Source organism: Passer domesticus, chromosome 20, assembly GCF_036417665.1.
Source record: "Passer domesticus isolate bPasDom1 chromosome 20, bPasDom1.hap1, whole genome shotgun sequence".
Classification (NCBI taxonomy): Eukaryota; Metazoa; Chordata; class Aves; order Passeriformes; family Passeridae; genus Passer; species Passer domesticus.
The window spans coordinates 10,558,662-10,575,047 of record NC_087493.1 but is presented as its reverse complement, the minus strand read 5'-3'; the positions used below and the strand labels follow the sequence as shown (position 1 = coordinate 10,575,047).

The following is a 16,386-nucleotide window of genomic DNA, read 5'->3' as shown; positions in this document are numbered from 1 at the left end:
TGAATCACAAGCTTATTCATCAACAGCTTCATGCTGTTGTCTAAAAAGGCAATCACATTGAAATATGTAGAAGAAAGAGTGTCTGATACAAAATAATCTGTTACCAGTTTAGCCCCTGGAGTTTTACTGTACTGGGGACAGTGTAGTTTTGGTTATGGTGCTTTAAGAGGAGTCTGGGCTGTTGTAAAGGATCTGGAGGAGTCTGCTTCAGCTGCCACTGTCCTGGAAATGATCTGAAAGAAAAAGACAACAGAGAAATCTTCAAGTGCTGAAAGGCTTCTGTGAGACTTTTCACCTGAAGTGAAAATCTGCTCTCTGAAATAGGGTGTAAAATAGAAGAGGCAGAAAAACTGCATTGGTGGAAACTTTCTTATGGAGAGGATAAGACACTGAAGGGTCTTGCTTATGGAGGCTTTGATGTCTCTGTTAGTGGAGATTGTCATGAACTGAGTTTTCAAAGATCTGCTGCAAACAATGCCAACACAATTCTGCCTTGGCCACAAAGGTTGATTATTTTCTCAGGTTTCTGTTACCCTTTTCCATGATTTTGCTGATCAATATATAGTAGAAAGTGTTGTGCCAGATTTCTCTGACAGATCCCACAAGGAAAGGTGGGGAAGGGACTGATCATTGTCCTGCTCTTCCCTCAGCACACTGGGAGAAGCTTGGGCTCAGCTCAAGAAGAGTTTAGCTGATGAAGCAGAGGTTCATCTCAAATTTTCTTCTAAGGTAAATGGTTCTTTCTTTTCCAAAGATTTTTGCCCTGAATTGGTGGGCCTCTCCCTTCAGTGCATGTTAGTGGCGGAAATACACATGCATGTGATACAAATTCAGAAGAATTAATAAGTTGGTGAACAAACTTACTGAAACTCTGTCCGATCTTCCTCCGAAAATCAGTTTATTTTGTCTACCTGATGAGTAAATTAAAACATATCTAGCCTTAAGTTTTCATAGAAAAGAAGTAAAACTGATTCTAGATATTGTTTACCTGGACTCTGTGTTCCAGCCAGTAAATTGAACTAGTGCTTGTACATTTCACTTCTGCAAAGGAAGAAATGAAAAGCAATATTTGGCTTCTCAGCAAGAATCACAACTCTATCTGTCTGGAAGGAAGAGAACCAGAACTCTAGCTTTTTTTGTATCATTAGCTGTTCTCAAAAGTCTGCTGGGAACATCATGTTATTTTTGGGTTTTATCTCAAGTGATGCCCAAGGAGATTTCTTTTACAAATAATGGTATTTATCTGGGTTTTTTCCACCACATGTGACATGCTGTTGAATCCTGTTGCATTCTGTTAACCTCTGTGGGTGTTCAAGTTCAATACAGTGGCAGATATCTCAGCACAACAGCCATGTTCTGGAGGAAAATTATAGTTCTGCACCATTTGTAAGCACTTCAGCAGAGGTTACTCAGGCAACCAGCTGCTGCCTTGGTAACCCACTGCTCTGCCTTAAACTTCGACATCAGGGCTGTAATTAGTGAAATACTTTTTGCTCCCCATTGTCCTCCTGTATTGTTTTCCAAAAGGAAGAAATTCACCTTGGAGTGATGTGTGTGTGTAGGCAGGCCAGGTTGAGAGGGGCTTTTCCATTATTTTGCTTCTCCTTAAACCCTGCACAGAAACTCCTGTAGCATCCTCCAAATCTTTCCCACAGTTTGTGTGCAAACAACACATGGATGTGGCACTTTAGGGGCAGGGTTTAGAGGTGGACCTGGCAGCTCTGGGTATTGTATTTGCAGGGATGCCCCAACGAGGGCAGGAATTATGGATCTGACTCCATGTTCTCAGAAAGCTAATTTATTATTTGATGATACTATATTCTATTAAAGATTACTGTGCTATACTAAAGAATACAGAAAGGATACTTTCAGAATGCTAAAAAAATAATAATAATGAAAACTCGTGACTCTTTCCAGAGTCCCAACACAGCTTGGCCCTGATTGGCCAATGAGCCAAAACAACTCACACCACAATCCAATGAAACAATCTCCAAACACATTCCACATGAGCACAACACAGGAGAAGCAAATGAGCTAAGAATTGTTTTCCTTTTCTCTGAGGCCTTTCAGCTTCCCAGCAGAAAAATCCTGGGTGAAGGGATTTTTCAGAGAATGTGAATGCCACACCTGCGTTGACGATGGGACTTGATAATCTTGGAGGTTTTTTCCAGCTTAACGATTCTGTGGTTCCGTGAAGAGCCAGGAATTGCTGCCTGGCTCCTCATTTCTTCCTTTGTTTTCATTGCCAGCTCCAGAGCGAGGTGGAGAAACCCCTGCTGAACTTCAGAGAGAACTTCAAGAAGGACATGAAGAAGTGTGACCACCACATCGCGGACTTGCGGAAGCACCTGGCCAGCCGCTACACGGCCGTTGAAAAGGTGGGAGCAGGGAGCAGCCTGCAGGCTTTGGACACTGCTGGTTTGAGAAGAGCAGCTGCCCCATGCAGAGTTTCAGTTCTGTCACAGCTGTTCCTGCTGAGGGCTTTCACTGTTTGTTGAAATTAGGGTGCTCCTGATCAGGGAATGATTGGTATCTGACTCTATTGATTCAGAAGGCTGAACAATTGCTTTATTAAACTGTATGATATCACATTATATTATACTATACTAAAGAGATGCTATACTACAAAGAATACTAAAAGATACTAAAGAAAACTCATGACTGTTTAAGACAGCCAGGATACAGCTTTGAGTGATTGGCCAAGGAAACAAAACAATCCTCAGCAGAATCCAACTGAAAAATCACTTCCGGTAGACAATCTTCCTAATACATTCTACATGTGCAAAACAACAGGAGCAGCAAGTAGAGATAAGAATTGTTTTTCTCTTCTTCACTCTGTGCTTCTCCAGGAAAAAAACTCTGAGAATTATGTCTCTCTGTTCAGAGAATGTGAATGCCACAACTGTTAGCTGTGCTTTGCCCAGCCCCAGAAATAGTTTGGTGTTTAGCGGAGATCTGGGAAGTGGGGAGCAAAAACTGCCAAATTGTGCCCTCATGAGGTTTGCTTTTGGGTGTAAATTGGAAGGAAAATACCATTCCTAGTCATCCCTGAAGCTGTTTGTGCTTTCATTAAAGCTCAGCAGGAGTTCCCCAGGGACAGAGCTATGGCAGGATACACAAGGTCGTTAGGCTGAGTGTCTGCAAGGAAGGCATTCTGCTGCAAAACACCAAGTTCTTCACACTCCTATCTGCAAAGCAACTCAGTAGCAATGTTGGGAAGAGTGAATTCGGAATAACCTTGGGAAGAAGGGAAGAGCTGTGAATGCAGTGCCTGGGGAGCACTCAGCCCTCACAGATTGCTCTCCTGCAGCTCCCTCTCCAGACCTGCAGGACCCACCAGGGCCTCAGAGCTGCTCATGGAAAAAATTCTAGGAATGCTTCAGCAGAGCTGTAACATTTAGGCTGGTGTGACTGTAGAAAACTGCAAAGTTCTAAGAAAATACAGTCATGCCAGTTAGTTTGAAACACTGGTACACTATAAAGAACAAATGTGACATGTTTTATAACAAATCCATGCAAAACAAGTGATTTTTATGTATTTATCAGACTGCATGTAGCAATGTTTATTTGTTAAGGTACTCTACTAATTTGCCTGTATAATATATATTTGTATTGATAAATCAGTTTTAACAGCTTGAAGAACTTCTAAGTAAGGTAGTTCAAGTCATCAGTTGTAACCAGACCTCAGGTTTTTGATTTCTACTGTTGGCATGAACCTGAATAAGTTTTTTCTGAATTAAGTTCCTGTTGTTAGTTTGTGATAGTTGTACATTGAGTCCAGAACTTACTTAAAGACAAATTTTGTAAGATACTTTGCCTTTCTAAGACTCTCTGAAGGGTTCAGATGCATTTGTGATTTCTTGGTGGTGACCCCTTTGTGGTCACAGGACACTTTTTTGAGCTCCACATGCTGTTGTAAGGACCTGAATCCCTGTTAGGACCCAGTCCCATGCACAGTTGCTGACTCCTTGCTGAAAACACTTGTGTGAAGGAGTCTGAGATGGCTGAGAGCAGCTGCCAGATCTTCTCTGTAACTTCTGACTCTTCCTCATTGCTCCAAGGCCCGGAAAGCCTTGACAGAGAGGCAGAAGGATCTGGAAATGAAAACCCAGCAGCTAGAGGTGAAACTCAGCAACAAGACAGAAGAGGAAATCAAGAAGGCCAGACGGAAGTCCACCCAGGCAGGTGAGTACCTGAGCCCATCAGCACACAGCAAGAGCCAGGGGGACTGCACCTGCCCATCCATCCACGTGGTGCTTGGTTTTAATGTTGTAAAAACAAAGTCAAAGTGAGCCATGCTACAAATCTGTGTGATGTTAAATCCATCCATCCACGTGGTGCTTGGTTTTGATATTGTAAAAACAAAGTCAAAGTGAGCCATGCTTACAAATCTGTGTGATGTTAAATCCTCAGAAGAAACGAGGTTAGTTTTTCCAACTCAGATGTCACAAATTCTTGATAATTGAGGTGAGAACAGCAAAAGCAGCGTGTTGTCTCTCTTATGAAGGTGTCCTTAGATTGCTAAATGTTTGTGAACTTCCAAAGTCAGATTCAGAGAAGCTTAGCTGAGGGTGTTTCTTCCATAAATCACAGTTCTGTCCCTGGTTCTTTCCTAAATCACACTCACCCACAACTTGGTGGGTGCCTATTACACTTACTATTACTGTCTTTTTCCTTGAAAGTGATGTTTTTTGGGTTTTTTCCCTCTGCTACTCAGTGACTAAAATAATTTCTCTTCTAGGAATGCTGAGGATATAGTAGTGTGTGCTGTCCTGTACTGAGGATACAGCCAGTTGCTGTGACCTGTGCATGTTTTACAGAGGCTCAAGCCACATCTGCAGGATCCATCAGGAACTTTTTTGAGCTCTGCAAAGCTGATCCATGCAGCTCAGTACCTTGGCTGAAAATAAGTTTTAGCTAGGCCTTCTGTGTTTCATCCCTTCAATGAGGGCTATTCCTTGGCACAGTGGTTCTTCAGAGTTCTGAGGTTTTTAAAACTTCAGGATAGGTGTCTGGGCTTTAAGGAGTCTGGGAAGAGTCCCTGGCAGTGTGACCATGTGTACAGGCAATCTTTCAGGAGAAATAAAAGTTATGATTTAACAACAGGAGGCTCTGTAAGAGATGTTCGTTATTTACCTGAAAAATCACAATTTTTCTTTGTTCCTTGGGTCCTTAGAAATTGTTTATAATCAATTTTTATTGAACAAGCAAGGAAGAGCTGAAGATCAGAGAGTGAAAGAGAAATTGAGCCTCATTTAAAGAACAAAGAGAATTTCCTAGCTGCAAAGCGGCAATTTCTGAGAATTTTGTTCCAAACTTGTCACCAACATTTCCCCCTCTGTCAGTGCAGAGTCCTGCAACAAAGAGAAAAATGGAAAGAACTGTAGCTTCTTGTGTTACTGCCCTGATCACAGAAGGAGCTCAGCTGGAATTGGGCATCTCCAGAGGCTGGAGAATGCATGAGGGTGCAAATCAGCATCCCTTCATCCAGCAGCTGGGGCCTGATGCATCCCTCCCCTTGGAGACAGAGACCCCTTAGACTGCAGTCTCACCTGCACAGTGCTGCCCTGCAGTTCATAACTCACCATTGTTGATTTCCCATTTTAATTACTTTAGTTTGCAAATACAATTTTCCATCTATAGCTTTTTTTTAAAATATAATTAACTTGCATTTTTTTATATTTCTGGACACTTTGTAAAATGCTTCTATTTTTCTTTCAAAATCTATTCCTTCTTACCCCAATCAGCTACTTTTTTGCCATACATCAAGTGCATACATTTAGTTGAAATGTTGGTCCATCAGCACAACTCCTCTGAGCTCCACCAGGATTCATCTTCAAATCCTTGGGGTCTACAAAACCTGACCTGCACAGTCCTTCTAAGCTCTGGCAGGACAAGACTGATGTGTTGCTGTCTTCTCTCTTTCAGGGGATGACCTGATGCGCTGTGTGGATCTTTACAATCAAGCCCAGTCCAAGTGGTTTGAGGAGATGGTGACCACCACTCTGGTATGTAACATCTGCAACTGCCCTTGCAGAATTGTCATAGCCTGCAGTATTCATCACTCACAGCTAGTTTGGTGCAAAGCACTGGGGAAAATTGGGTGATAAATCTCACATTGTTTATCCCATTCTCAGTCCTAAGAAAAACTCATCAGTAGGGGAAAGAAGAAATAATTGTTCCTTTGCAGCAAGCATTAAACCAGTTCAGGGCTGCTTAGGGGCCAGAACACTCAAATTGTCCTTAGGAAGGATGAAGTAAAGCACAAGAAAAACACATGATAAATCACCAAATCCATTTATACATTCATGAATTTTTCTATTCCACAATTTCACAATTTTCTTTGAAGTCTCCCCAGAGCCATCTCTTCTGCAGACTTAACAGCTCCAGTTGTCTCAGCCTGGCTTGCTGCAAGCTGCCTTGGAGCAACTCCATGGCCTCCTCTGGACTTAACCCAGAAGCTGCACATCCTTCTTGTGCTGCCAAGCCCAGAGCTGCCTGCAGTGTTCCAGGTGGGATCTCACCAGAGTCTCCCCTCGAGACCCGTTTTTGTCTTTGTGGCCCTGCTTTGGACACTGCTAACAGCTTAAGGTCTTTTTTTTTTTATATTGTGATGCCCAAAACTGCACACAGTGCTCAGTGTGTCAGTCCAGAACAACTAAATGCAGATTTTGGGGTATAATATCAGAATCCAGAAGACGAGGGAGGCAGAAAATATCAGGAGGAAAGACAGAAATTACCTGCCTTTCCAACTATAGTGTTGCTGGGTCCTGCTTACTGCCAGCTGAGCAAGGTGGAAGCTTGTCCCAGCTCATCATCTGGTGAACTGTGCTCTGACAGGTGTCTGGTTGGAATGGGGGTGGTCTGAGCCATCCCCCCAGTGTGCTTTCTGCTGCCCCAGGGAATCACCATAATTTCTGTAGCTAGCAATAAAGCACACAGAACTTCTTTCAGGAAACAGATTCCTCTTGTTTGCAGCGTCTCTGAAGGCAGTAGCTCCACTCTCTGCCTTGGTTGTCTCAGTTTTGGAGCCTTTTGGAAAGGTTTGACCTTCTTTTCTGTTGCTAGGCTGAGATGACTGCTGTTGCTTGCTGTTTCTTATTCTTTGCAGAGCAGAGGAATGTGCAACCACAGAGCCCAGCTCCAAAGCATGACCCTGGGGCAGTATCGCACCTACTGGCAGCCTTTTGTGTATCCTCCTTTTCTCTGGGCCTCCAAGCTCAGGTTCCAGTAAAAATATGGACTTGTTTTTCTTCATGTCCAGGAGCTTGAGAGACTAGAAGTTGAAAGGGTGGAGATGATTCGGCAGCATCTGTGCCAGTACACACAGCTGCGGCACGAGACAGACATGTTCAACCAAAGTGTAAGTGTGCTTCTTGTTTGCTCTCTGTGCCCTTCACTGCCCTCCAGCTGAGCAGAATGCTCCCTCCTGACCTGCTCTGACTGGCTTTGGTCAAAGGATGTGGGGGAAGTGTCTGCAGGGAGCTTGTTAGGCTGCAGCAGTGCTGTGCTGCCTCCCTGCAGTCCAAGACTCTGATCGCATTTCACACAGCCCTTTCCTGAGGGAGACACACCAGCTGAAAGTACATTTGGCCAGCATGAGCCATCATTAGCTCTCCCAGCATGATGCACTACTCCATGAGGTCTTTTGTACAGGGAAGATGCTGAATTGTTTCACTGTTGGAAAAAGGAGTGTGTATATATTTTCCTTATTAAAAACTGGCAGTTTATCAAATATTAAAGCATGGGGGATGCACGCTGACTCAGTACAGTTGTGTTTGGTGTAGGGTGCAGGTTGCAGGAAGGGAGTCAGAGGCTGCCTGGCTGCTGCCTGGCACAGGAAACCTGTCTTTGCTTCTTCATATTAAGTCTCCCTCTTCTCTGCTCAACACAAGGCTGCACATTCAGACCTGTCTTGTCCGTCCAGTCTCATGTACGTGCAGCTCTCACTTGTCTGCAGATGCAGTGTAGGCATGCCCACAGCTGCTCTGCATGTCAGAGCAATGACTCTCTGCTTGAAGTGTGCCCTTGACATTTGGATTCTTGTTTTCTTCATTTCAGACAGTAGAACTTGTGGATCAGTTGCTTCGGAAAGTGGATCCTGCCAAAGACAGGGAACTGTGGGTAAAAGAACACAAAACTGGAGATATCCGACCTGTGGACATGGAAATATAGACTGATCTGTGGTTGGATGTGATGAGTCCACTGAATTAAGCAGGCTAACGTTTGTTTTTAAGGGTCATAAGAGCATAGGGAAAAGGTTGTTTCACTACCAGACAGACACCTTGTAATTTATGCCTGTATGGGCTATCTCTGTTCCATTTAGTCATTACAATGGTCCTTGTTGTGCTAAGCCTTAAGCACCAGACATTCCAGGGTGAAAAAAAACAGATGTGTGCTTCCCACCAGAGGTTCCCAATTGCACGCAGCTTCCAGGAGAAATCTGCTTCCTGGCACAGAAAGTGCCCTGTTCTTCAGTGACTTTGTGCTCCACCCCTTGCATGACTATCTCTATACAGTATGTTAGAACAACCAGGCAGAGAGCCTCTGGCCAGCAAGGAGATAACTGAATATGATGCAGGAGGCAAGGAAGTCCTGATCACGAATCCCAGGTCTGTCACTGACTGCTCTCATGGCCATAGGCAAGTCAATTAACTATCCTGGCTCCCCCATTTATAAAATCTGTGTATCCTGCAGCAATGATGTGTGGATGCATTGCTTTCATACAACACTGTCTTTCACCATGGCAGTGAAGTGACAGCCCTTCTCCCAAAATCTGTGGAGAAGATTCCTGTTCTTCCTGTTTTATACTCCCTCTCAGGGATACATAAACCCATTTTCATTATTTCCGTTGTCGGCCAGTCAGTAAGTTTGAAAGTGTTACCATCACAATTTTTTATCAGGAAAGACTTGGTTGTACTATACCTACCTCATTAGCTGTCAGAGTGCCCTCAATGACAGAAGGAGGTCGTATCCCAAGGAATAAATGAGATGTTTAAAATCTTTCCTGCTCATGCAAGGTGTTTTTCCACAGAATCTCCTTAAAGACAGTCCTCTAATAGTTTACTTGGCATTCAGTTTTAAATTTCCTTTGTTGGTTTCTTCAGGTGAATATCACAGACTTTAGGTATTTTTAATGACTGGGTTTGTCCCGTTAAATTTTGGCTTTTATCTTTTTGGAGCCTGATTTTCAAAGGTGCCATGAATGTGTGATGCTAGATTGCATTCAGTGTAGATGTAGGTGCCCAGCACTTCTGTACCATCTGAGTTTTTTTCTGTTACCCTTACTACAAACCACCAAAAGTTCAACACAGCTCTTAGCAAATAGTGTTACATAGTTTGGAGACTGGTTTTGAAAAGGTATTTATTTTCTTCTGCTGTTATTTCTGATGGTGTAGTCAATGTTGCTGTTAATATATTTTTTCAGCATTTCATACAATGCAAAGATTCTTCAGATTCTTGCTTTAGATCCAGGAGAAATCTTGATTCTCACCACTGTGGCCTTTACTCAGTGTTTACTGTGGTCTTAGCTCCAATATCCCAAACCACACTATTTCATTTGCTCCCCACTTCTGCTCCATTTTATCTCACTGTCGCTGTCTTTTTCTCCCCAGCCCCAGAACTGCATCCTTCTTTTGTTCTACTGTTCCAGGCTTTTGTTCACCATCCTCCAAATGCTGGGACTAGATCATTGGGAGTCAATATTCCTCCTTACAAATACAAACTGAGACACAGAAAAGTCTTACCTGAAGCATGTTTATAACATTGCTGCAGTGGTTATTTTTCTGGTTTATTATTTCTAAATTATTACTGCATTTTTCGGTTGGTTCCTTTTATCCAACCATCTCTTTACTAGCCCAGGTTCATTCCTGCCTTGCAAATGCCTTCAGAACCCACTCCTCTGCTGCTTCATGAACCTTCACAAACCTTCAGCATCCTTTGCACGTTGCAGTTGGAGTGCCATGACTGCTGCATGCTCAGGATCACTGCTCCTGCTGGGGCACTTGGGAATTTGGACAGCTGGTGAACTGGATTCCAGTTCTGTTCTTGCTGTTGGCAGAGCACGCTGTGGTGTGAGCCTCTCCTAAGCTCCTGCACCAGCTGAAGTGTTTGGTTTGCCTGAGTGTCCTGAGCTTGGTGAGAGCCTCCCTGGGATCCTCCTCTCCTTCCTTCTGCCCTCAGGCAGGGCAGTTGGTGATCTCTCCTTTTCAGTCTTTCTGCTGATCCACTCTCTGTCTTACTCATTTTTGGCCATATCAGTGTGTACTTCTAACTCTTACCTTGCACTTCAGAGGACAGGCACTTTTTTATTTTTAAGCCACAAGTGCAGGTTGAACGTTGAAAACTTCAGTGGCCAAAACAATGTGAATACATTAAAGCTCCATTTCAGGTTTCCCCCTGTTCTTGGCTGTGTTGTAAATTGAAATGAACAGTCTTGACAATGCCTCAACACATTCTTGTTTTGATTGCAAAACAAAGCTAGTTGTGCACTTTATACAGTGTTCTCCTTAATAAATACATGAAATAATTTGTTAGAAATTACACTTTATTTTTCCTCTTTCTTTAAAGATGTTTTTTGCTTTATCTCTTTTGGACTGGAAACACTGTCCATTAGAACAGGTTTTTCTGAGGACTGTAATGTGTTGTGGTTCCTCTGCTAAGATATATTTATGCTGCTCTAAATTCTTAGTTGGGGGTTTGTTGGTTTTGTTTGTTTGGGGGGAGATTTGTGGTTTTGTTTGTTTTGGGTTTTTTTTTACTTTTCGGTTTTTTTCCAGACATTTTTCCTGCTTCTAGTTCTTGGTCCATTTGAAGTGTTTCAGGGATGTGAGCTGCCCAGAACAGTGATTCTCTTGGTGGAGTCTGTGTCTCATTTTCACTTCAGTGACCAGAGGAGAGCACAGGTACCTGTTGATCATTCCCAGCCCCAGGAGACTCTGGGTTCTGCTCCACCACAGATGAGATGCTTCACCCACAACACTTCCATCTGTGTTCAGTGCAACATTTGCTGCTGCCTGTAAACATTTTTCAGCTCATTTCTTTCAAGAGATGATATTCCCTCTTGCTGTGACCCTGCAGATCAGTGTTACCTGGCTCATTCCCTTCTCTGACTGATGGATTTTGGACAGTGATGCCTTAGAGGTCAGGGCATGCTGGAGAGCTCCCTCTTGGTCTGAGTGATGCTGTCACACTCTTGTGCTGTCCTGGAGGGCTCTCTGGCATTTTCCATTTCAGCCAGAGCCTTTTGGCCCTTCTCTGGGCTTCCTGAACTCCATGCCTTCAGATCAGTGCCAGGGCTGCTGAGGTGCTTTGCCAGCTGTACCCTCAGCTGCCACACAGAATGAGAGCTTCTTATTCACCATCCAGACCTTCCTGCCTGTCTTCAAGCACAGTTGAACATCTTTCTCTCTAAGGTGTTCTTTCAGCTCATTTCCTGCCAGAACTCATTCTGGATCCAGTGCTGTTGGAGTTTATGAGCTGAAAGCAGTGAGTATTTTTCCACATGAGCCAAAGGCACTCTTTTCCCATTAGCAGCAAGATTCCAGTTTTTCTTGGAGCAATAGCCCAAAAAGGCTGAATTCTGAGTTTGCCAACCTGCTCCAGGTTCAGTCATCTCTGCCACTCACACTTGTTCATCACTTCTGTGGGTTGGACATCTTTTGAAAGGCTTTGGTTGCTCCCTTATAGGGACATTGGTTCATTATTGGACACTGGAATTCTAGAAGATACCTTTAATTTATTTTTTTTAAATTTTAAAATACTGTAACAGCAGTGAAAATCATACAGAAATCCCTGTTATGTTTCTAGACTCCCTTTCCCCCTGTGCAGTCACTTCTGAGCTGCTGGGGGCAGCTGTGCTCCCCCTTACTGCACAGATAAACACTGAAATCACACTTCCTTGAGTGCCTGGCAGGCAGCATGCACTTGTGCTTCTTTTGCCCTTTTTGCAGCTTTTTTTTTTTTAAATATTGCTTGGGTTGGGTTTTTTTTTTCCTTTTCCCCTACCAGGAATTTTCTATGGGGCATTCACAAGAAGCTTCTTTGTGCTTGTAGCAGTGCTAGCTTCTCAGGCTTTGTTAGAACTTCCTAGAATTGTCCTTGTTTTAATGTCATTATTTAAATATTGGCTGCAATATAGAAATGGGCATTCTTCACCTGTTCTTTGGAAGTGCTCAGCACTCAGAGATTTCTTGGAATACAGCAGGGAGCTAAGACTCTTTGAAAATCAGGCTAACAAACAGAAATGCACAAGCCTCTTTTTTCCTTACTTATACTCGAGTACATGGATAAAGTAAATAATAAGAAATGAGAAATAATTAATGTGTAGCTGCTCTCTGTGCAGCTCCTGTAGTGTTTTTGTGTGGGGCTGCAGTCGGAACACACCTCTGGAGTCTGGACCCACAGGTCACCTACTGATGCAGCTGTAAAAGCTCAAATCCATGATTCAGTGACAAAGTGGCTCTGCCCATCCATTTCTTCATCACACCCAGGGAGAGAAAGGGCACTGCTTACCCAGGTGGGTCCTTCACTACCAAGCACCTTAAGAAATCCAGACAAGCACTTTGAAGGTCCCCCTGGAATGAGTAGATGTGGCTTCTTGATGTGATTATTGGACGTTTCCTTCTGAACTGAAAGCAGATTTACTGTTTCACAGTATCTCCACTGGTGCAGCCTGCTCTGTCTGCTCCCAGCAGTGTCCTGAGGGCAGTCCTGCTCACCCTGACATTCCTCTCATTGGCAATTACATCTTCAAAAGGCAGTGTCAAAAAGGCAGTTTTCAAAATAATGAGCTTTTCAAGTTCACAGACCTCTCTGGAAAGCCTGCAGGCTTTTTGCTCCCCAGTGTGTGTTGAAATGGCAGAGTGGTGTGGCAGAGGTTGCTGAAGCATTGGCTCTGAGGGGTTGCTGCTGTGTGGACATTCCTGCCATCCCCTCCCAGGGATGTGGAACAGCCCACAGGCATCCTGTGTGCACCAGAGGAGCCTGCTGGTCTCATCTATCTTAACCAGGTGGGCAAGAGTCCCAGATAAATTCAGATTAAAGCAGACACACAGGGCAGGAGGATGGTTACCTCAGTGGCATCTCTCTCACACCCTGATGGGCATTGAGTAACGATGAGTGAGGAGCCCATCATTGTCCCAGCCCTGCTCAGCACCTGGAAATCAGTGCTGGGGTGTGTCTGTTGCTGATGCAGAGCTGTCCAGCTCACCCCTGGCTGCACCCATGGGAGGCCAGTAGGTGCCAGTGCTGCCCTGGGCACCAGAAGGGGCTCTGGCATTTGGCTGCCCGGGTCAGGTGTGCTTCAGGAGCCTGGAGCACACAGCCCTGCTGATGCACAGTGGGAATGAAGTCTTTCCTGGCAGCAAAATCCTTGTCTTTTCCTGAGAACGCTGTTGTGGGAATAACACCCACTGCTTTGTCTTAAAATAGATTTTATTCATACGTGGTGCATCTTTCAACTCTTTATTTTCCCCCTCTCTGTTGTTACTGTAGCCGGCCCTTCATCAGTGAGGTACAACACTTTTCAGGACCTTTAATTTTGGAATTTCATAGAACATATTTGTTATTTCAATGTCCTAACCAAGCTTTATGCTTTTAGCTGTTTTTTGAGAGTTTTAAGAGCTTTTTTGGAGAGGTTATTTTGGGTTTTATTTTGAATTTTTTTAATCAGCCACCAGGTTTGGAAGTGTAATAACTTATTTTTCTGCTAGCTGCGTTTCTTTTTCCTTCCTGGACATTTTTTTTCCTGAAGGGACCAACATATAGCACAATTCAACTTAAATTTCTAATCCCATGCATTCCTCAAGGCAGAAACCTTTTGTGCCTAATGATGCATCTGAGTCTAAGAACTGTATGTGGATAAAATCTTTCATAGACCAATTAAAAAAAAAAAAAACTTAGATTAACCACATAATAATCACAAAAAAGAAACCCCACATATAGATTTGAGACATTCAAATTTAATTCCCTCAACTTACATTAAGTTGAACTATTTCAGGTGTGTCATAAGAGACAAACTCAGTGGATATTCAGAACAAAAGCTGCTCTCTCCAGGTTCAGTGAGTGGACAGGACTATAATTTTGAATATATGCAGTCTTTTAGGGCTACTGATTTAACAAGTAACTGATTAATGGCTTGTATCACAACCCTATTAAAATTCTGCTAATAAATCCCCTTGAAGTGCCTCTTTAAATAGTATCTGCTACAATCATGTGAAAAATACAGATTTACCCTAGAAATTGCCAAATCTCAGGAGCAGCCACTGTGCACAGATCTGTGCAGGATTCTCAGCCCCTTCCTTGCTCTGAACTGTGCACCCTTTTAGGACAGCCACACCTCCAGGAGTCCTGCCTTTGGCTCTGAGAATTTGCTGTCCAGCTCAGGCATTGTAAGTTCTCAATGCTGAAAATGAAATAATAAAAATTAGACTTTCAAGCAACTGCATTGAAACTAATTTTTGGATCCATGCTTGGTCTCAGTAGAATAAGCAGGGAATTCTGCATAAAAATGGTATGCAGTGATAATTTTACATAAGAGTTGTTAGACTTTATTGCATAAAAATAATAAATAATAATAATGAAGCCCACAAATTTATTTTTACACAGCAGTTGCAGAGAAGAAATGTTCTGATCCTGGAACTCAAAAGCTGAATGTGATTTCAGGGATCTCACATCTGCTAACGAAATAATCAAAGTCATTTTAATCCCAGAATTTTGCAATGGTTGACCCGAAATCCCTTTTTCCTTTGGAGTTCTTTGATGAAATGGCTGAGATTATCAGAATAGCCTAAGGAATTGGGATGTCCATACTCCTTTAGGTCAAAACCACTCTTTAGGGACAGGGGCCTCCATCCATTAGGAAAACAGCAGGTACTAATGTTGGACAAAAATTCTTTCTTCTCCTTAGATGCTTCCCTTGTTTTCTGCAGCACAAGACAGTGTGAGAATTCCTGAGTAGTTCTGCAGACACTGTAGCAGCAGGGATTCACGGGCAGGCCAGATACCAGGCATACACTAAACCAGAGTTTTCTACCAAAATTAAGTTGCTTATTTGGTCCTTTTTGTGTAAGTTTTCCTAAATACTTCTAAATTTCTAGGAAAGTTGTCTTTTGCCAGTACTAATGACTTGTTTTTACAGATGCTTAACCAAAATTTTATAACTTCCCATAAATTTTGGCTGACTAGACCCTTTAAATAGTTTATTTATCACACAGCCTCTGTCTGGGTTACTAGTAAATCTTGGATCATTGTGGAAATTCTAGGATGGCTTTTGTTCCCTAAGGATAGATGAAGGAATCACTTACTGAACTTAAGTTGAATGAAGAAAAGATTTAAGGGGCAGATCTTCAGCTCGAATAAACTGGCAGGGTTCAGTGGAAGCTACTTGATGTCAGCTGTGGATCTTGTCCTTCAGTGTTGAAGGCATTTCCTATATGTAATTTTTCTGTCTTACTGTAAAACAATTTCATATGGTTAAACTGTATTTTCCTATATTGTTCTGCAAGTTTATATACACCATAGTGCTCATCTCATCTCCTGTAAAATAAACTGTACAGAGACACATTGAGCATGGAATTGTCTTTACCCAGTTGCTTTTTCTTCTCCCACAGCCCTAAACCTCGTGAGTGCAGTTTGATCAAAGACCCTGTGGGGTGCCACATGGACTTTATGATATTTATTAATTACTATTATATTTATTTATTGCTATTATATTATGTTAAGGCAGCTTGAATTTGCAGCCACATCACTGGGATGTAATCTTTTTGTGCTCACCCTTTTGAGATCTTCACGTGATATTCAGACACGTTTGGTTCCTACAGTTTTATTTTCCTTTTTTTTTTTCTGGAAATCAGTTTAAGAAACACGTGTGGTTAAGTGGTTCTTGAAGCAGGCAAGCTGACCATGAGCAGCCTGAGAGCAGCTGCCATGGAATGGGTGTGTATTTTATGTTTTAAGTGATCTGGAGCTCTTCCCCACCCTGTCAGTCCTTTACTTTCAAGCTTCACGTGCAGCTGGAAGCTCACTTGGAAACACTGCTGTAAAACCTTGTTAGTAATTTTTCTCCTTTTGATATTTGAGTTAATATGCATGCTGACAGGTTTTCTGACAAAGTCAAAATCAGGCCTGCCAAAATCCTGCCTAACACAACAGCTGCCTGTGGAAGGGGGCTCAGAGCAGCCAGGGGTCCAAGTTCTGCCCCCTTCCAGCAGGGTGTGACATCCATACATCTCAGAAACCCCTTTCTAGGAATTTTTATGATTTTGAACTCACGTAAAACTGGTTTCTGCAACCTTCTGTGCTTGTGCATGGAGGTGGGATGTTGTGGCAGAGGTGTGCACACTCTTTTCAGGAAGGAGAAGAGACTGAAGGTTAAACGTTGAAAAA

At 42.9% G+C, this 16,386-nt stretch overlaps 1 protein-coding gene across 3 annotated transcripts in view; it reads left to right on the top strand.

Annotated features, from left to right (window-relative positions):
• The window catches only part of GAS7 (growth arrest specific 7), a 71,627-nt gene extending 56,051 nt beyond the window's left edge, over nt 1-15,576 (top strand). For all 3 annotated transcript variants that reach the window (XM_064395611.1, XM_064395610.1, XM_064395612.1), the window contains 6 exons: nt 651-729; nt 2,250-2,378; nt 4,062-4,185; nt 5,929-6,008; nt 7,265-7,363; nt 8,062-15,576. In XM_064395611.1, the coding sequence (XP_064251681.1) occupies nt 651-729; nt 2,250-2,378; nt 4,062-4,185; nt 5,929-6,008; nt 7,265-7,363; nt 8,062-8,175 (625 nt within the window). In that variant the 3' untranslated portion in view covers nt 8,176-15,576. The remainder of the gene's footprint in view (nt 1-650; nt 730-2,249; nt 2,379-4,061; nt 4,186-5,928; nt 6,009-7,264; nt 7,364-8,061) is intronic.
• The last annotated feature ends 810 nt before the right edge of the window (nt 15,577-16,386 follow it).